Below are 21,811 nucleotides of genomic sequence, written 5' to 3'. Positions count from 1 at the left end.
TGATACCTACTTTTGGTAGAATACAAACATATGATTGGAGGCAGTTTTGATTTCAAAGCTGAACACAAACTTTCCAAATTTCAAGCTTTATCAGCTTTTAAAGAAACTGAGACTGATGGCATCAAAGCCTCTGCTAGAGTCAGTTTGATTTGTGGGACTGGAAAGCTAGTGGTAGGGAGAATGGAACATTTTCAAATCAGACAGTGCTGCCAATTATGCTTCAATACCCATCTCTGCAGTTAAAGGTTCAGTTCAGGATACTGAAGCTATGCTTCACACATTTGGGCACGTCCATTCTGTTTCTGGTGATTATGCCTGACATAGATTACTTTCATAAAAAGGAAAAAGGGAAGAAAAAGAAAAAAAAAAGAATCATTATGTTCTATCTTCTGCTTTTTGTAATGTGAAGCTGGGAATTCTGGAAGTGACTATAATTCTCATTTGTTCACTAAATTCTTGAAGTCCATAATCCATTTTAATATCTGATCCTCTACAGATGTCAAACTTTTTTTTTTTTTCTTTTCTGTCTTCAACAGAAATGAAACAAGCAAATTTCCAGCAGCCCTGGCATATGGTTTCTACATACAAATTTTTGGCTGATTAGATTATGTTCTTTGCCAGTTTCTGAACAGCATCCTTTTATCCCCTTTCCAGGGAACTATAGGCCTGTCAGTTTGACCTCAGTGCCAGGGAAGCTCATGGAGCAGATTGTCTTGAGAGTCATCGCGTGGCACTTGCAGGGCAAGCAGGCGATCAGGCCCAGTCAGCATGGGTTTATGGAAGGCAGATCCTGCTTGACGAACCTGATCTCCTTCTACGACAAAGTGACGCGCTTGGTGGATGAGGGAAAGGCTGTGGATGTGGTCTACCTTGACTTCAGCAAGGCTTTTGACACCGTCTCCCACAGCATTCTCCTCAAGAAACTGTCTGCTCTTGGCTTGGACTGGCGTACACTTCATTGGGTTAGAAACTGGCTGGATAGCCGGGCCCAAAGAGTCGTGGTGAATGGAGTCAAGTCCAGTTGGAGGCCGGTCACTAGTGGCGTTCCCCAGGGCTCAGTGCTGAGGCCAGTCCTCTTTAATATCTTCATCGATGATCTGGACGAGGGCATTGAGTGCACCCTCAGTAAGTTTGCAGATGACACCAAGTTAGGTGCGTGTGTCGATCTGCTCGAGGGTAGGAAGGCTCTGCAGGAGGATCTGGATAGGCTGCACCAATGGGCTGAGGTCAACTGCATGAAGTTCAACAAGGCCAAGTGCCGGGTCCTGCACCTGGGGTGCAATAACCCCAAGCAGAGCTACAGGCTGGGAGATGAGTGGTTGGAGAGCTGCCAGGTAGAGAAGGACCTGGGAGTGATGGTTGATAGTCGGCTGAATATGAGCCATCAGTGTGCTCAGGTGGCCAAGAAGGCCAACAGCATCCTGGCTAGTATAAGAAGCAGTGTGGCCAGCAGGTCTAGGGAAGTGATTGTCCCCCTGTACTCGGCTCTGGTGAGGCCACATCTTGAGTACTGTGTTCAGTTTTGGGTCCCTGGCTACAAGAAGGACATCGAGGTGCTCGAAAGAGTCCAGAGAAGGGCAATGAAGCTGGTGAGGGGCCTGGAGAACAAGTCCTACGAGGAGCGGCTGAAGGAGCTGGGCTTGTTCAGCCTGGAGAAGAGGAGGCTCAGGGGCGACCTTATCGCTCTCTACAGATACCTTAAAGGAGGCTGTAGAGAGGTGGGGGTTGGCCTGTTCTCCCATGTGCCTGGTGACAGGACGAGGGGGAATGGGCTAAAGTTGTGCCAGGGGAGTTTAAGGTTGGATATTAGGAAGAACTTCTTTACTGAAAGGGTTGTGAGGCATTGGAACAGGCTGCCCAGGGAAGTGGTGGAGTCACCATCCCTGGAAGTCTTCAAAAGACGTTTAGATGTAGAGCTTAGGGATATGGTTTAGTGGGGACTGTTAGCGTTAGGTCAGAGGTTGGACTCGATGATCTTGAGGTCTCTTCCAACCTAGAAATTCTGTGATAACCCCATGCTATTTCTCACATATTGCCTGGATAAAAGAATTTAAGAATTTATGATATTTTTTATTCTTCTAAGAAATGCAACTCTTTCACGTTCTTAATAGGTATTTCAGCCTTTTCTGACTCACTTGCTGACATTTTGTATCCCAGTACCTCACAACATTTTTGTATCCCAGTACCTCGCAACATTTTTTCATTTTTTATTAGTACAATTTATTATTTTCTTTGCAAGAAATACTGCTGCTTTAGATATTTCCTAAAGCCTATCTGAAATGCATCATCAGATAGCAGGTGCCAGGAACAGCAAGCATTTCAAGGTGGTCTTTGATAATGACAATCATAATGTGGATGCTAAAACTGAAGAAATGGTTTGACAGAACAATCAATTCTTAGCAGGTTGGTAGTACTTTATAATGCTAAACAGAATTCAGTAATTTTGCAGTACTTGCACAAGCCTCTTTCCATGAACTCAACATACATGATTATCTCTATCAGGACTTCACCATCCTTCCATCTTTTCACTGTAAAATCCCAGTTAAATCTACATTCACCTGTATGAATTCTGCACTTCAGGTTAAAAGAAGAGAAACGGATAAAACTCTAAATACATATCAGCACAGAAGGGCTAGCAACCTTCTCCTTAAAGTTGTTCAGGTTGTTAAAGAACCCATTTCCTCTGTAATATAATTTTATACACTTGCATTAAAATTTACATTTTAAGGAAAAAAAATATCTGTTTAACTCAGTGACGCCCTCACAGTCCTATGTAAGTAGAGTTTGGCAACAGTTACGGAACTACATTTCTTCTGCAAAATGGGAAAAAAAAAAAAAAAAAAGAATATAGTGAACTGGAGGTTCAGTTTCTGTGAACAGTATTTTTAGTGTGAATATACCTCTACAATCAGGGAATTATATGATGTTCAATTTTTACAGTAATCTTTATGAGCTATGTTTATGAGTATGTCACATGATTTTCTAATATCTCCATCAGTGTGCAACAGTTTAAATTAAAATTGTACTTACTCTTTCGCCTTTTATTCCTGGGGATCCACATTCCCCTCTTTCACCCTTTAAAAGAAATCAGTAGGTTAGCAACTAAACAAGATGTCTTGATTACATTAAAGGCATTTAAGACTGTGCAAGCAGTTCAATAGCAAAAGAGGTTTAATAGATTTTGAGGACCTGAGAGTTGCATCCTTAGATGCAACTGTGGAAGATACGGTGTGCTGTGCTTTCTCTTCCTGAAAATACCTACAAAATTTCCAACCTACATAGAAAAAGGGTAATATATTAAAATCTAGTAAATTTTTCTGTATTTTCCACCTTGCTGTGCTGCCTCCAGAGAGCCTGTCTATATATTTTAATTTCATTACTGTGATGTTCAAGATTTTCCTGAGTAACAATTACAGGATTGTATGAATGGAATGAAGAAATAGAATTACTTGTCAAAATGGGATATCTCCATTTCTCTACTGGCTATGATGGTCAAGATTGCTGTGATAATTTTGGCTTTGGCATTAGACAACTCACTGAACTATACAATTTTTTTAGCTCCTTGGAGAGCCTATCTTGAGATTTGGTTTGGCCAAGCATTAGCTCTTTTGAGAGAGAGTTAGTTTCCTTGTGGTAATTTTTTTAAAAGTTCCCAAGTGACACATCTTTTTGTGTTTGTAATAAGCAATTTCACATTCTTTCTACTTAATTTGTTCTTTGATCCTCATCTTTCTTACTCTTCTGAGCAGCTTTATTTCTGGTCTTTGACATTTTTCATTTTATATTTAGATTGTATTTTCATCTTTTACTTTTTATGTATTTATTTTATGTAATTATGTAAATTCCAATAAGCCAGTATGCAAATTTAGGTAAATTACGTAAATGATGACTTTACTTCCAGGAATTGCACTGGGAGCTCTCATGACAAAAAGGCAAGACTGGCTCTTCTTTCCACTCTTTCTCATACACTGTCAACAAGTGACAATCCATTCTTACACTACTTCCATTCTATAAAAATCTTACCTTTTCACCCTTATAGCCAGGAGCTCCCTGTTTGAAAAAAATCAAAAAAGGGGGGAGAAAATCATAAAAGAGATTGCAAAAGCATAACACACTGTTAATTTAAATTGGAAAAAAAAAAAAAAAAAGTAAAGAATTATGTTTAAGTTTATCTATTCATGAAAATAAAATATCTCTCTGGAATACCTCATTTAACTTGTAATTACCTGAAAATTCAGAAATGTGTACTTTCTCCTCTTAACATTGGACATAAATGTGCCAGATTAGCAGTCTCTTATCAGATATATACTACCATTTAAAAAGGATTTTTAAACTGAACTGATCTTGCTTATGGAGTAGTGTTTCTCCTGAGAATCAACAAGAATTCAAGCTTAGAAGTATTAGATAACAGAAGCCAGAACAACCTATATGCTGTTAGTGGTGACATCTTCTGCTCTATCTTCACAAAAATTATAATACAAGTCAATTCAAAATCACATAGCAAGAGAAGTTCCTTTTGTCAGTAGCATCCTAACTCTACATTTAAGCACATGGTTAGACTAAAGCAATTTTTAATGTGTTTTCCTCAGTATAGATGCTTCTCTAGACTAGAACTTAGTTTAGGTGTTCTAAATAGTTCAGTAAAGTGGATGTGGAAAAAAAAAACAACTGTTTTCAGTTCAGTGGAGTTAAGCTGTGGTATTCTGTGATGTCACTGTGGTAACTGTGGTATCACATACCTCTTCACCTTTTTCTCCATGATCTCCTTTTTGAGCATCACCCTATTGGAAACAAAGGAATACAATTGAAATATATAGTGCTTTTCTATTTATTACTGTTACACTAAAACCTAGAACACTGTTTAAGGATCAGAAATTGCTTTTCCTACTTAGGAACATCCCACAGTCAAGAACACACAGTTCCCAAACACTAACACAGTCAACTACTGTCAGTAGATGACAGAAATCTCAGTCACCAAAGCAAGCTGCTCCATACAAGAGATTTGTGTACTGTCAGAAAGCCCTGTGGAGCTTAATGAACCTTCAGACTGATGCAGAGATCTCTGCTAATAGGGAAATACTTGAGATAGGCAGTGTTACTTGGTAGTAGTGTAGTTTCAATTTTTTCTTTCTGCCTCCTGAAGCAGCTAACTACAAATCTCTCATAGCAAAAGTCAATCTTTTAAATCACATTGTACCATACTTCTTCTTTGCTATTTTCACCTCTATGGTTTGGACAAAACGATTAGATAGAAATTTGTTTTGTTGCTTTTTGTTTGATCATGTGTTTGTTTATTTAAACTCTCTTTACCTTGTTTCCTTTTGGTCCAGGCTCACCTTTTTCCCCCCTGTTTCCAGCACTGCCCTGAAACAAAGCAGGAAAATGTTATTACGATTGCACAGAAAGAATTCCTAGTTCCTCTAAGACTACAGCTTTGGAGCAGGCCACAATTATTCTGGAATAAGCTTAGATATAAATCCACACTGATTCAGGTATAGCACATGTGAGATTATTTTCACATAACTAAAAAAAATAAGGTAACTGTGATTTATTAATTAATTTATTTATTCATCCATGTTCAATGATAAATACATTTTTTACCTTCAACTTTAGCAAAACGGAGCCTTTCAAAGTCTAACCAGCAAGGTGTCACAGAAAACATAACACAGTTTCTCCTCCCCATTTTTTAGAGAGGTACCCATCACTGTCTGCTCACCTCTACTTCAAAAAAAAACACAACACTGCATAGAACATCTTAGTGTTGATATTCAGCAGCTCTAAAATTAAAAAATTAGTAGATGCCCTTAGATCTGTTTGGAGGATCATGAAGGTGTGGAATGGAAAGCTTGGTGTATACATATACATATATATACTAATTTACATGTGTATATATATATACGTGTGTGTATTAAAATTATATATTATATTAGGTTACATCTAATCACTTTGCATAAAATACCTAAAAATTCCTGGATCTTAAATTATTGACTGGAAGAAGGGGTTTTAGTTCCAGGACATTATCTGGAGTCAAGAGACTGGATGATAGGCCCTGCTTTCATAACCTGCTACGGACATTTGGTCAGTTGCTTTTGGTCCAGGGAGAAAGGCAAAACCATTTATATGTACCTTGGCTGTCTGTGGGGGAGCTATTAAAGATAGAAAAGGGATCAGAGAGGTCACAGACTCAGAACTCTCACTTCTATATTCTTTACCAGAGTCAAGAAACAGTTATGTGCTAAAGTGTTACAAGAGAAAAAAGAGTGTCAGAGACAGAGTTTTAGACTTTTCTTCACATATGCCACTACACTCAATCTTTTGAACTTTTATCCCTACACAGATAGAAACTGCTGGTAGGGTTTTAAGTTTCAATAATTACTTCTTGATTTGGGATTCAAAATCATGCATACAATGTTTACCCAGTAATATAAATGTATTTCCAAGGCAGTATGTGATTATAGATTTATTTATTTATTTATTTAAGCTATTAAAACATCAGCGGCCTCTCTGGAGATATCAGTGATATGCTATGATACTTTACTTCTGCTTACTCTATATGCACAGCTAATGTCTTGCTTTTATAGACATAGTAACCCATTATAGTATCTTGAGCCACTGATCTCAATGACTAAAACATAAATTTCCAAGTTTTTTCAAGTGAATGCATACTTACAGAATCACCTTTGTCTCCTTTTATTCCCTTTTCACACACACAGTTCTTCTGCATACACTAAAAGGTTGATAGAAACATTAAGAACATTTTCAAATGTATTATCTCAAATTTCATAAGCAAAAAATCTGCTTTTGCCTGGTAGAGAACACGGTAGAAAACATAAAAATAAACAACATGCTAATAACTATCTCCTTTATAATCAACATTACACTTCTGTATAGCTCCACCAAAATTGTCTGTTTCAGTCCCAAACTTTATTTATTACACAAACAAATAAATCACTTACTATTGTAACTACAAATATTTAATGTTGCATATACATACTATATAGTGGTGTGAAATTTTATATAATTTTTGGACAATTTTGACATTGTTATTTTTTTATAACGTGACAACTAATGAACTTTCTTGTGTTATACCAGTCTTACTCCACTTTATTAGGAAGGGTTCTTTATGCCTTTAGGCCTTACTACTGATATTACCCACCAACGAACAGAAGTTGTAGATTTATCAGGAACAGGAGGGGAAGAAATGGATAAAAATGTAAATAAAAATCATGGTAGAAACACTACTCAGGAAAGGAAGGGTGGTTATTCTTGCAGTACTGATGCATCACAGGAGAAGCAGAGATCAAGAGAAAAAGATAGACTGTGGTATTGATAAGAGTAATCAAGGGTAATACAAATAAAACTCAAAAAAACTACCTGCTTCTGAAGTAAGGCTTCCTGGAAAGAAAAAAATAATATTATTATTTCCATATAGACTTCATTTAACAGTGTAGTAATTTAACCACTTTTCCTCTCTAGTTTACAGAATTTGCAAGGTGAATGGTAAAGGTGAACACCTTCAAGCATCATCCCTTTCTTACATTGTTAATTACCAGTCTATGGAACCAGTCACACAAGAAAGGATTCTGTGGTAAGAGGAGGGGGTTGCTCCATCTGACCCACAATGATCAGAAAGCTAAATAGACAGCTAAATAGCCAGTATTAAGAACCAAAGCTAAGAAGGGGAATATGAAATTACTGATGAGCTATGGAAGCTCTTACAAGGATAATATGTAGGGGAAGGAATCAATGTTTTTATCAGTGTTATACATGACATCAGTAACCTTTTAAAGTTTTAACATGTGCTCAGAGACATGCTCCATGTGCTGGGAAACACCCTACCCTTCAATTGTTATGACAGCAGCTGTGCTATTATTGTCCGAGCACACAACTCCTTGGAGAGCGTCTGGAAGAGGGAAGCTCCCGCAGTCCTGACTATTAATGTGACAGAGCCATACACCACAGAAACATTCCTCCCCACAGCACCATTTCCAGAGATCTCTGGAAAGAGTTTTCATTTTCTAAATGTATAACTTCACAGGTACACACATGTCACAGGTATACAAGTGTAACAATATGAAATATTTTAGAAATGCCTTTTGCTACCTGTATCTGTGAGATCTCTAGCCATGTGCACAACCTAGCCACTTGTTTTCAAATATACCACCTAGCAAGTTTCTGTTTCCAGTTTTAAATTTTCCAAATCAGTTTTACCACCCTCAAGAGAATAACAAAAAAAAAAGACAAATTCTGTATTGACTATTCCCTTAATTGAATTCCCTATTGAATTTTCTAAAAAATATTTTCCTCCAAATTATCTTAATTTATTATGTGCAAACTCTTCTCTTACTCAAAAGTACTTTCTAGCATTTTAAAAACCAAGAGCTTCCTAGGCTACCCTAACACTTTGCACGTTAGTGCTTAAAAGCCAGAAGGATCATGTCCAGCTGCTATCTATCGTACTACAAAACTTTTGTTTCTCCTAAACTAAGAAGTTAATTAAGCAATATTCCTTACATTTTCTTACGCGTGCCTTATGTTGCAATAGAAGGGCAGAGAGCTAAGTGCCTTTAAATAAATAGAGTGGTAGATTTAGAGTATTTTGGAAATCTGATCCCACTGAAGACAATAATAAAAAATTCCTGTTGCTTCAGCAGACATTCTTGAACTGCAGTGGTGAAGGCACCTGTTTTTGACATATCCCAGTGACTTCAGTAGACAGACTTCAATACAATCTGTAAAGAGAAGTCTTCTCATTTGTCTTCAGGATCAGGATCATACTGCGTTTGTTTGTTACCTCTTATATCTGCCATGAAATTTGAAAGTTGATCAATCTGAGTCCAGAATTAATAGTTTTATCACTACTCTAAGTAGTGGAGTTACAAGCCTTGACTACAGTTAAACCAAATTGTCAATCTTAAGTTGCTTCTCAAGCCAATAGTTACTGACCTTCTTTGCTACCAACCATGGAACCCATCTCATGCAGACATCCCACACGGTGTTTATAACCTTCCTGAAATCCCAAGCCTGAGGTCAGCTCCAGACCCCGTTTGACCTGCAAGTCTCTGCACTGAGTTCAGGACTTATCTATCAAAGTTAAATGAAATCTGCAATGGATACATATGGGACAAGATTACAGTCAGCATTACTCACCAGCTCTGATGCTACATCATCTATCAGGTTATTATCATCCAGGCATAAGACTTGTTTAGAAGATGAATCACCAGATATCATACGCAATTTTTCTTCTCGAACATTTTTCTTAGAAAGGCCAATGGTGAAAAAATGTATTCCAAGACTCCTAGCTGCTGCAGCTATACTCTGGACATTAGGGCTGTTGGGATGATCCACACCATCAGTCATCAAAAAAGCCACTTTTGCACTTCTTTTACGACCTTCAGTTTCAAGCAGCCGAGTGGCATTGGAAATTGCATAATAGGAGTAGGTTCCATGGCCAATGAAGCCCAGAGTCTTGATTTTCTCTTTAAAATTCTGCACATTTTTCCATGCTGTAAAGGGTTGATCAATGCTGACTGTGCTGCTGAACTGCATACTTGCTAGTCTGATACTGTACTTCTGAGATTTAACTGGTTTCATTTGGAAAATGTTGTCAGTTAAGTTTTGAATAAAATTCTTCTGTAAATTAAACAACTGGTTTTTGGCACTTTCTGAACTGTCCAAGATAAAGACTATATCAATTAGACACATATCACCTGTAATGAAACAAGAAAGTTTTATGAGTGATGGGCACACCTGCATGACAGATTTCAGATAATTCTCTGCAACAAACCCAATCCTAAAGCCATTTCCCAAATAATTCCCATCTTTCCAGTAAAAAATCCAAGAAGAAACTTCGTTGTAAATGCCAAGAAAGTCTACTGAAGTCAAGTAATTTAATTTAATCTAATTTAATTCATTCTAGTATTATTAAAGATGTCTATAGACAAAGACATTCATAGCAGTATTATTAAAGGTCTATAGACAAAGACTTTCAGATTAGGGTCTTAATGGGATTGTTTCAGCATTTTAATTGATTTTGTATAATTTTTCCACACTGAATTTCTGATAGGCTACTTATCACTTATCTTAAAAGAGGTATGAGTGTCAATGAAAATCATAGGTCCAAGTGGAGTGCCTGAACAAATAAATGCAGGATACACCACAGTTTTGAAGCCTGATAATCAAAATAAATCATATTTTATAAATGCATGTATAAATTTTCAATTACTAGTTAATTATCTTGAAATATGAGGAGGCATGCAATATGGTCAATCAGATAATTTAAGAAAATTGTTTTACCTTCATTGTTTTGCACAAGAGAATTAGATTTTTTTCCTTTCTTTCTGTTTTGCCCATATACTATTTGGTATGTTGTCATAGCCAGAAGTAAAAAGAAAAAGAAAGAATGTTTGTTCCACATAGTGACTTTCATCCCAAATTAGATGACTTTTCCTTCCTGTTATAAGAAAAATAAATAAATATCTGTGAATAATTCATTAATAGATAAAAATAAGTAAATACACATACTTTACAGACAGAATACAGATTTGTGGGAACACAATTCTAGAGGCAACATCTAAAAAACTATTATAAAAAGTCACAGGGAATGTGATTTAAGCCAAGCAGCCACTGCAATCCCAACTGTAGCTCACATGTATATTATAGCCTGTTTTACTGGAGAATAAATACAGGTGCAACACAGTGATCCCTTTTCTTTCTTAAAATTGTCAGTGCTACCTTTACACCTCAGAAAGAAACATCTCAGAAAGAAAGGTAAAAGAAATTTGTATTAAATTATACTGCTTTTAACATATTCTGCTATTAAACTAATTATATGAAAATAGCAGAAATATTATAGAAAACATTGAATATAGTTTGTTTCTAAAAATCCTTAACTGTTAGTAATAAACAGAGCTGGGTGTTTTGGAATGAGATAAATTACCTAGGGCTGGAACACCAGTATGAACAATTTCTTATAAAAAACAATCACTTAGTAGTGAAATTCAGTACATGAATGTATCATTAATATATAAGGCTGTAACAAAATGTGTGCAGTATTGTCTGTAAAGACAGTATGCTATTGTGACAATATACACTAATAGAATCAATACTAGAATCTTAAAGTCAGTGATTCAACACATTTCTAGAGAAAATTGATATCTATTGAAATAAAAGATGCCTTTAATTCACAGTAATTAATATTAGAAATCATTAATAACAAATACAATATGTTACATTTAAAAGTCTTTCCCAAATACCATCTCCAGCTCCATAAAGCTGTTACATATACAGAATCCATCGGTGTAATCCTCTAAAAATATGAAAAGAATAACTTTATAAGTCTCTTACCTTCAAAGTCATTCAAAAAGCAAACTGTGGATTGAATAAGCTGTCAGTGTAGAAAATATCTCCAGCAGGTCATACTGGAAAGTGTCTACTTTTTAAGAAAATAAAGAAATCTGTACATAGTCTACCCACTTGTAAATGGCTTTACCTTGCATCTAGATCCTTTATGGTCCATTATTCCTGTTTAGTTGGCCAATGTTTAAATGAGAACAGCCAGGCACTTAGCCAGTGCTATTTTGTTAAAGGCACAGTGTCAGTCTAGGAGCACGAGTGTTTTCCCATGTTACAAAACTAAACTTTTACATTAAAATACTTGCTTCTAAACAATTTGCATCTTTACCTATCACTTTGTCAGCCACATCTCTTCAGCTTCTCTACGTTAATGTCGCAGTACTGGCTAGATCAGAGATGTGACATTAGTATCTTGTCGCTTACATAATTTGGTTTGCAAACCTGCCAGGAGCATAAGCACACCTCAAAGGTGATAACTGCATTAGTAATTACAATAATACAAGATGATTAAAAAGTATATATATAGCTGAGTTGTTTTCCTCAGAATTTTTTTCTACTACTTAAACCCTCTTAACAGATCAGATGCAGGCAGGACATACAAAAACAAGCTGTCATTTAGGTAATATGGGAAGGGAGCAAAAGTACTGTAAGAGAGGACTCAAAAACTAGCTGGTTCATTTCAATAAGGTGAAATACTGAGAAATCCTCATTTTTGATTTTTTGGTACAGTTAAAAACCCTAATATCAATGCATTTGAATGTCTTATAGGCTACTGTTTCTCCTAAATTTTCAACAGTTATTGCAATGTTCGATCTCTCTGACCACAGACCCTGAAGCAGGTTGTGTTTGACAAACTATTGCTTTTTTCAAACAGTGTAGATGAACACATTTTCCTATTTCTTTTCAGTTCCCTTGTAGAAAACTGTATGAAAGCATGCCTGTTTTGCTTAAACAACAACAATGCAATATGCTAACTAGGATCTTCTAAGTAACCATAGTCCATTTCCTGCTGATTTTATTAAAATTTCAATGAAGGATCTCTTGGGAAAAGAACACAGAGGGGGAGATCACTGACCAGTGAGCACAAAAAAGTCTCTGCCTTCATTCAGGCTAGTAGAAGCACAATTCAGGAATGGCTTGGAGATGATCAAGGAGATGCAGCACCTTGCCTGCAAAGAAAGGCTGAGGGAGCTGGGGCTGTTCAGCCTAAAGAGAAGGCTGTGGGGTGACCTCACTGCAGATTTTCAGTACTTATAGGCGATTCTTTGCTCAGTCAGATAATGACAGGATGAGGTGGAATGGTTTTAAATTAAAAGAGGAGAGATTTAGATTAGAGGTTAGGAGGAAATTCTTCACTCAGAAGGTGGTGAGGCACTGGCACAGGTTTCCCAGAGAGGTTGTGGATGCCCCATCACTGGAGGTGTTCAAGGCTGGATGGGGCCTTGGCCAACCTGATCTAGTGGGTGGCCAGCCCTATGGCAAAGGGGTTGGAAGTAGATGATCTTTAAGGTCCCTTCCAACTCCAGCCATTCTATGATTCTGTGATTCATTTAGCATGGGAGCAAGGTCTCCTCTATTGTTACAGCCAAAACTTTCTGTAGCACCTACTTTCTGCTCCTTCATGGGTAGACCCCCTTTTTTGAAAGATCCTCAGCAGGAATTCACAATTTGGCAATAATTCCCAGCACCTTTGAGCTGTGTTGCTACAGGGTGATGCCAGCTCCCCTGTCTCACAAGCCAGTATCTTTCACTGCTGAGCCAAATTAATGGCTGTTTGTTGTGCAACGTGTAACTTCTTCCAACCTTTCAAATCATTAATGAATGTTCCTCACATTCCGTTCCTGAGAAAAAACAGGAATAGGGCTAGGGGGTTTCCTTTTCCTTCTGAGTGTATATTGTAAACCTTAACTAACAATAAGGTAGAAGAAATTGCTACCATTGAGTGCTGTTTTTGTCTCCATTTTATTAATTTCTGAAAAAGAAAAAGCTATGCAACCAGTTTTGGGAAAGCAGTCTAAAGACATTTAAGCAGGAAATTTACTACATTACAAACTGGTAAATGAATTTACAGATCACTATTTCTGAATCCTTTGGGTGTAACTTTTATACTAAATAGCTTTAACCTCTTTGAAAGTGTAGGCACTTTATCTCTGTTATGCATTGTTTTGAGTCCACTGTAACTAGTGAGCCTTATGTTCACACTCCAGCTCTTATTTGCTACTTAGTGTGCTTTGGATGTACAACCATGATCTTTACAGTTCTGTAATAAAAGTGTAGAATTAGAATACAGAGCTTTATTTTTTCTCTAGTCTTGCCTGTATATAGCTTTATATTCACTTAGAGACCAACTCTAATAGAAGCAATGTCTTCATATAGATACAGCATCATTTTTAACTCTACTACTACTTCTTGCTAAGCTGTTCAGCACTGTTTTAATGGCTGCACTGAACCAAGTACAATTTCAGCTCAGTGCATCTAGATCCCCATGGTACTGAATCTGCCTAAATGCATTCATTCCATGATCACACTAAAGCTCTTGTCTGCAATAAAGGTTTTATCTGTAAAACTCATCTTATGTTGCTATTGAATTTCGAGTCCTGCAAAAAAAAAAAAATCCTGTTTCTGCATTCATGTTAAATGACTTCTTCTATTGGAAAATAAATAAATAAATAAAAATCACATATCAGCTTTATTTCCTTGTACAATACCTGTCATTCTTAAATAATTCCTGCTATTCTGCTTACTGCAACTCAGAAATTATAAAGAAGAATAAAAAGAAACAGAGAGAGGTGAAAAAGATGAGAGAGCTTCTGAATGAAAAGAGACAAATTATGTTACAAATCTTTCACTTGGACAAATTACTGTGAATATGATGCAGATATATAAAACCTTGAAAGAAGGTTACTATAGTACAAGAATGTCATATGTCGAAAGACTTGCATTTTGGTTCTGTTTTGTCAATGATGTTAACCAAATTTGACTGCCCTAAATTTATTTATTTATTTATTTATTTATTTATTTATTTTGCCACTAAGTTCTTCACTCAATAAGAATGTGTGAAAGAATTGTAAACTATAAAGAACTGTATATTTTTTCCAGCTAGAAAATAGCTAATTGTTGTAATTTAAAGTACACATTTTAAATATTTTTTTAAACAAAAAAAAAAAAAAAAAGAAAGAAAGAAAAAAAACAAACACCTCTGTTCCTAATGCTTGAAGTATCTTAACTCAGTGCCATTGTTATTCACAATGTGTGAATAACTTACCTTACTTGTGTAAGGTAAGGCCTTTTTAAAAACAGACTGCAATAAACGTAACAAAAGGATAATTTATTTGCTCAATTCAATTTATGTAAACTATAAAAACCTGAGATATTATTCATGCTGTCTAAATTCTGCCCTCTGGTGTATCCACATGATAATGCATTATGATTTCTCATATTGGGTGACATACTCAGCATTTGATCAGGACACATCTAGTAGATATGGCTACTGTCTGAGTAAAATATATGTCTCCTTGTAATAGAAGGTTAAAGCTGAAGATTAAGATTTTAAAGGACCAAGATACAGGGATTCAAGGAGGGAGGATATCTCCCCTGGAACAACTGGTTTCAGTCTTTAGTTCCTATCTGATTCTGATAAACTAAATACTTATTTCAGGTACTTCTCTGTTAGATACACAGACTGGGAGTCCCAGGACCTGATATACGGATTTAGATATGCAGCATTCTTACTGAACTCTTAATGGGAAATTCAGAAGCAGTTAAACGATCCATGACACCAATCCTACTAAGGATTTCTAAGGATCAACAAAACAAAGTCTTGTGCTCCTAAATCACATAGGTCATAACATCATAGCAGATTTTTGTTTGTTTATTTGTTCTGCTATAAACCACCACCAGCTATAGTGCTGGAGCAAGTCTCACATGCATTAGAAACAGTGAGAGCAAGATGCAGCAGCAGCAGTAGTAACTCCATGCTATGAAAGAGAAGTTGCAAGTGGAAGTGATTTGTGAACTATGTCTCTTTTTTGCCACAATTTGTGAACGTCTTACATTAAACTTTTTCGGGTTACTCCACTAACTCTTCTTCAAACTGTAGAGTTAAAGAAACACGTTCTTTTGTTCCCCCTGTGCACACCCCAACAGCAACGTTTGCAATGACTGTGTTTTCTACCTCCTCTCCCTACTCACATCCATATGTAATGATGCCTATAACATTATTGCCATTGGGCAAAAGGCAACATATGCTCTTACTAGGTACACTATATGCTAATAGCACGCTTGCACTATCATTAGGACTCACGAAATGAGTAAGGTGTCAGGTATTTAAGTTGCTGATTCCCTCATACCTAAAGAACTTCCTCTCAAAATCAAAGTTAGCTAACATGGTTATTGAAAGTATTAACTAAACTCATTTCCTATACTTTCCTGTGACAAAGTGTTAGAAACATACAAACTAATCTAATCTTTGTTATAAAAAGAAACAGCAGGTGATTATTGGAAACAGATGTGAACAAGTCAGTATGTCTGACTCCAACAGTAGCAGAGGAAGTGATATGATGAAAAATGAATGAGCAATGAAACTATAGCCATGAAAATAATGGCTGCCAAATTTTATCTTCAATATATGATATAGTACTCTATTTGAATTGCTTTTAATTTTTCCATAAATTTTGTCCTACCTCATTTATCAAAATCATTGCTGAGATCCTAAAGATGATCATAATTAAGAGAAAAGTGCTGTGTTTTCATGAAGAAAATGCTTTTAAAATGGAAGGAACATAATGATTATATCTAAGTAAACTAACTGTTGTACTATTAGACCATGTTTGTGGCTCAAACTAATAAACCCTCTGATATATAACTCATGAAAAATAACTTAATACAAATTCTCCAATATGTTTAGCGATAGGAAGAAACAGCCAGCACACAATAACACAAATGATGGGAAAAGCTACTCCATCCACATGTTTGCAAACTAGAGGCACTGGGCAGATTATTAGAAAGATGTAAAAACAATTGTTTATCATATGTTTTCCTTTAGAAGTTTTGCAAAGCTGTAAAAATGTTGGAAAGATCGTTAAAATGATTCAAGAGAGAAAGTAGGAAAATACTTAATCAGGAAGCCAAAAACTTTATGTTTCCTTTGTTTTCAGAAAAAAAGAAGGAAATATGAAAGGCAGCTAAAAGAAAGAATTAAGATCCTGACTCAAATGGAGCCAAAGAAAGAGTAAAAAATGTGGCAGTTAAATGTTTCCGGGACAACTATTAGCATGTGCATCTGAAGTAGTAAGGTATTCAGAGAAAATCTGAAGTGGTCTAATTAGTATTTCAGCTTGTAATTTCTATTTCAGACAATTTTAAAGAGAGTAACAAGCAAAGGAGAAGAGGTAAAAAGTGTACTGCCTCATGACTTGCAGAAAAGCAGGTTCTGAAATGCTGAATACCAAGGAACAAGGAAATCTTTTTTTTGTGTTTTTTCCAGTTAATTTGGAAAAAGCAGTTTTCCTTTTCAGCCACGACATACGGTTATTACTGCCACTGTGAGCAGCACGTACAGGCACATCTTCACAGGCCTAGTGCCTGCTGCAGAGACAAGCAATCAGTGCAGCTGGTCAAGTCACCCCAAACGTTGTTCATTGCTCTCACTTCTCCGTGTCTGCACAGACAGACTTCGTGACAGACTTGGAGGTGTTGCTGCTTCATCAATTCCAATGGGTCCCAGGAGCCCAATTTTTCCTTCTTGGCTTCTTTGACCCTTAACAAAATGAACATTAAAGAGTCATTATTGTTTGAGACAGATCTTCTTTCTACATTACAGAAGAAGACTAATCTCTTTCTTGAAAAATTTGATTTCTTCTTCAAAAAACAATACTTGGCCCCTTCAAAACTACAGCTTACTGGAAGTCAACAGCTGGAATATCAATTTCACGTAGGATGCTTGTGCAAATATGAAAATTTGGAATTATGTCATTTTTAATTTCCAAACTTAAGATCCCAAATTTGATGCATTAGAAAATGAGAATGTTCATTAAAAACTTAGACCCTTGATGTCCTGTGGTAAGGAGTGCTAGAGGATCATAAAGACCAGGGGGACTTGCTCTCCCTGCAGGTACAAAAGCAAATAAGAGAGTAGTGTTGATCTCAGATAATCCATTCATTTATTTACTGCTTTGGTATTGAAAAGGTATCTAACTATGTTTAGTGTTTGATTGGAAAAAACGGCTGTTCCTAGGACTGCTACCACTACTTCCATCGAGATGACCTTCAATCTGCTTGCTTATAATTGTAACAAACTTGATTTTGGTACTGACACTTGACATCATGGTCCTGATTAAAGTTTCTTCCTACTCTTAAATATTGCACACCTAGAAAGAAGAGCACTCACAAAGAAGTTACTTTATTTGTTTTTCTCCTCAATTTGTAGCTCCTGGCTTTACTTTCTGCTCATTATAAAAATAAGACTCTAAAGGAATAATTCCTAATTTCCACGTGGGTTTTCCTATGTGTATCCTAAGCCTTATAAAGTTTAATGGAGGCTGAGGAAATGAGGAATAGTTCAGCCTTATGTTACAGAAATTAAAATCAAAAGCTTTCACATATTCTAGGTGTTCTGCTTGAGATTTTCACATTTTAAAAGGATTCTATAGTATCAGAGAAATGGCACTGTCCACCAGAGGGAAAACAGAGCAACATTCCTTTAAACTAAGCAGAACGGATTTTAGAACTAAAGATTCATGTTCTGACCCAAATTAATTCTCCTTTAGTCTTTACCCTGCTCTTCACTGGCTGTATTGTTTCATCTGCTCCAGAGATGCTTGTGTTCAGGCAGTCATGCATAAGTGGTGTAGGAAGATTCTGTCCTCATTTTGCCAACATACAGAGCTAACAAAACATGACAATGTTTATGAGATCTCTGTCACAGTAAGCAACTCTCTACAGATTTCTGACTCCTCTTCTAAAAGACTGTAGAAGTTAAAATACCCAAAAGAAGATATGACTCCTTCTGGCAAATGCAGAGACAGAAAATATCAGGGATCTGTCATCTACAGTAGCTAATAAAAAAAAAAAAAAAAAAAAAAAAAAAAAAAAAAAAAAGTGTGTTGGGCAATTGCTGCCAAGGGTTCTCTTCATTTTGATGGGAAGGGATTTTTTTTTTATTATTTTATTATTTATTTTTTATTCAGCACAGAATTATTTAACAAGCAGTTTTCAGCCCATTTGAATGGTTTCAGTCTCTTCAGCTGTTGAAGGAGTACTTTGTCAGTCGTCTTGGGACACTATGGAAGCTGCCACTTCGGCTACTTGAGAAGCTAGCCAGAAATTCTAGCAGCAGGGGAAATGAATTGGCAGGTCCTCAGTAAAATGAAAAATGTATCACAGCACATATGGAGAGTCCAACTGAGCTGCCGACTGTGCCAAAACAGTTCTGTGACCTGTGCCAGATGTGAAGCAAATTCTTGGAATTACCAGAATGCACTATTTCTGTCCCCAAAGGTGTACCATGTAGCAACAAAAATAGAATGTGTATGAAACACAAAATGAACTCTCAGAAAACTGTAGGAGTATTTCTGTACCTTACTTTTCACTTACTTGAGGTCCCTGAGGTCCTTAACAGCCAAACAGACCTTCCAGTTTTTATGTATAAAGAAAAGAAAGAAATGAAATATATTCATTTATTAACAGCTATTAGTAATTACTAATCATAATGTTGGATTTTCAGATTTCAAAAAATAAATTGAAAATAAAATGCATTCAGTATTAATTCTTAAAGATTAGTTAAAAAAAAAAAAAGAAAAAGAAAAAACAATTTTAAAACAATATGCCAATATCCTGAACCATCCTCCTTCATAACAATCCAAATCTTTTGAAGCCATTTATAGCTCCTTATTAGTTCATTATAGTTTCTGACACTTTATAGATTGCAAGTGCTTGCATAATAATGTTTTACAGGTTGCATTAAAAAAAATAATCCATAATTCTCCCCTCTCTCCCTGTAAGGTTATCTTATCTGCTTTTTTTACATTCAGAAAACGTTATGAACATGTCTTGCTTGTTGTCTCACAAAACACTTTGGCCGCCTAAAAGCTTCTTACAAGTTTAAGGTGTTTTATGCCTTTTTCATATGAGATGAATTCCTTCCTCACTTGAATGAAGTTCCAACTTTTTTTTTCTTTCTATAATTCCCTTAGTCCTGAAGGGATGTTACAAACCCCACAGGAGGCAGAGTTTCTTATGCCTTCAGAACGTTACCATATCACACCCTCATTTTTCTTTCGACAAACCTAGTTTGCCTTTAAGCTCTTTGTTAAAATACTTTGCTTAATGACTGTTCTCGAGGAATTTACAAACATTTTCATGTTGTCTTTGATACAATATCTAGAATGAAAGGAAAAATACCCAGGATTACCAAACACAGGATTTGGTTATGATTCATGTGATCTGAGCAGTGATAATACTTATTTTTCAGTATTTCGTACTTAGTATAATGTAGGCAATTTAAAAATTATCCTGTGTGTCTAGATAATGAGCGTTCAGCTGTTTCTCCTCTGAGCATGAATGTGTACAAAGTCAAAAGAAGGCTCTTGTTTGGCATCTACAGAGCTTGGATTAGACTCCATATCCACTTGTAATTCCCTTTACAGAGCACATTTGAAAACAGTGAAGCAAAGGACACATCTAGAGAGTATGTACAGAACACATGTATAATTACTGGCAGGCCATGTAACACTCATTTATATTAAGGTTGCCCAATATTTTCTATTTAAGGCTCTGCTTTTCATTGTTTATAGTTTTATGCAACTTTAAAGACATAAACTGAAACTATTTGTGCCAGATGTCTTTCTTTCTAAATTTTAGCCAAAGCAATTCAGTCATTTACAAGATGAAAGCTAACAAAAAACAGGTGTTTTTCTTGAGTTAAAAGTATTATTTTAAAAATAAAATCTCCACTCTTAATGTTTTGGAGCAGTAAAGTATACTTTGGAAAGTATATGGCTTAAGGAGGAGAAAGAAGATAAAAGAATGATGTACTTGCTGTAGCTCATATGCAAATCTACTGAATTTTGTCCCAAATGGAAGCCTTTGAAAAAGGTAATTTGCGCTCTACCAAAAAACACTTAGACTGGAATGGGGAAAAGAACTTGAAAAGAGAGAAGCTAGAGGGACTAAATGCAAAAAGGTTGGACATGCAGGTGACAGCCACAGTCTGTCCTTGGAGGAGCCTGAAATCAGACATTTTACCCAGACTTTTCCATCCCTTTCTGGGGACTGTCAATATAAATTACAACAATTTCATCTTTCTGTCTTTAACTTCATTCACTCAAGAGATGCAAGGTCCCAAATATTACTGAAGGATAAAATCTCATCTTAGTGAAGTCACTGTTTTCTGCTGTGACCATAGCCCTAGTAATAGCAATTTCTTCTGAAATACAGGCTTTTTTCTTCTGAAGAATCTCTTCAAAGATTCTGAAGCACCACATACTTCATACCATCCAAATGTTTTAATTTAGAAGTGCAACTTACTCTGTCCCCTTTTAGCCCCAACGACCCACATTCTGCTCTTTCACCCTATTAAAAGCATTAGTAAGTTTCATATCTGAATAGGATTTTTCAATTATTATTTTTTTCATCTGCATAGAATACTAATATAATTTTAAAGTTAGTTTTAAGGATTTCTATTATTCTTAATAATCTTAAAAATATATTTCATTTTTAACATGTTCTTGTAATGCAAAAAATCTGGTATTTAGGGAAGACTTTGTTCAGCACTGAAATACTTCACTTAAGACGTATTTATTTTTTTCTTGGAGATGTACAAAATAACAACCCCTACAAAACTAAAGAGCAGCATACATCGTGATATAAAACTAAGATCCTGCAATCTCTTCGTTTAGGCCAAGCTCCCTTTGGACAATCCCCCTTGCCATTTACATAACAGGCTAATTCCCATGGTATTTGTGGTCTGTGCCTGTGTGCAATTTGTGGGGACAAAATACTTGACAGGGGGAGGGCGGGGGGGAAAGGAGTTTTTCCTGGAAATGAAGTCACACAAAGCTGGTTACAAGGGAGGACTAAGGAAAAAGTTGTGTCTGCAAAGAGAGAAGTCCTTGGTTGCCACAACCTTCCTGGCAGGCAATAACCTCAGAGTCCTCTTGGCTGTGCTGCCATTTGCAACAGGTGTGCTCATTTTCAATTGCACTATGTAGGTGTTTGGTTTTTTTTTCATTTTTTAGTTGCACTAACACATCACAATCACTTTTAAAGAAAGGCGTACGACTCCACACAGAATTACCATTTTATTTAGGAACCCCCCCTCACCCCTCAGGCTTCCCACCAGAAAACCTCCTGGCACCCTTTCTTTATTATTCAGCTCCCTGCCCTTGTTTGCATGGGCTCATTGCACAGGTGTGAGGAAATCCGCACGTCCGTGAGGGAAACACGGAGAAAAACAAAC

At 36.3% G+C, this 21,811-nt stretch overlaps 2 protein-coding genes across 2 annotated transcripts in view; one reads left to right on the top strand and one right to left on the bottom strand.

The window, feature by feature from the left end:
- Window positions 1-11,680, bottom strand: part of COL28A1 (collagen type XXVIII alpha 1 chain) — a 64,851-nt gene extending 53,171 nt beyond the window's left edge. Inside the window, exons 1-9 of the mRNA XM_013110141.5 lie at window positions 11,347-11,680; window positions 10,297-10,453; window positions 9,151-9,710; window positions 7,375-7,395; window positions 6,671-6,727; window positions 5,311-5,364; window positions 4,740-4,781; window positions 4,024-4,050; window positions 3,031-3,075 (exon numbers count right to left, since the gene is read on the bottom strand). Coding sequence (XP_012965595.4) covers window positions 3,031-3,075; window positions 4,024-4,050; window positions 4,740-4,781; window positions 5,311-5,364; window positions 6,671-6,727; window positions 7,375-7,395; window positions 9,151-9,710; window positions 10,297-10,429 — 939 coding nt within the window. The 5' untranslated portion in view covers window positions 10,430-10,453; window positions 11,347-11,680. The remainder of the gene's footprint in view (window positions 1-3,030; window positions 3,076-4,023; window positions 4,051-4,739; window positions 4,782-5,310; window positions 5,365-6,670; window positions 6,728-7,374; window positions 7,396-9,150; window positions 9,711-10,296; window positions 10,454-11,346) is intronic.
- The window catches only part of UMAD1 (UBAP1-MVB12-associated (UMA) domain containing 1), a 200,036-nt gene that overhangs the window by 80,334 nt on the left and 97,891 nt on the right, over window positions 1-21,811 (top strand). The gene's annotated exons all lie outside the window — the stretch shown is intronic.

Source organism: Anas platyrhynchos, chromosome 2 (genome assembly GCF_047663525.1).
Source record: "Anas platyrhynchos isolate ZD024472 breed Pekin duck chromosome 2, IASCAAS_PekinDuck_T2T, whole genome shotgun sequence".
In the NCBI taxonomy this organism is placed as follows: Eukaryota; Metazoa; Chordata; class Aves; order Anseriformes; family Anatidae; genus Anas; species Anas platyrhynchos.
The sequence above is the reverse complement of the archived record's forward strand: the minus strand, read 5'-3'. Positions and strand labels throughout refer to the sequence as shown.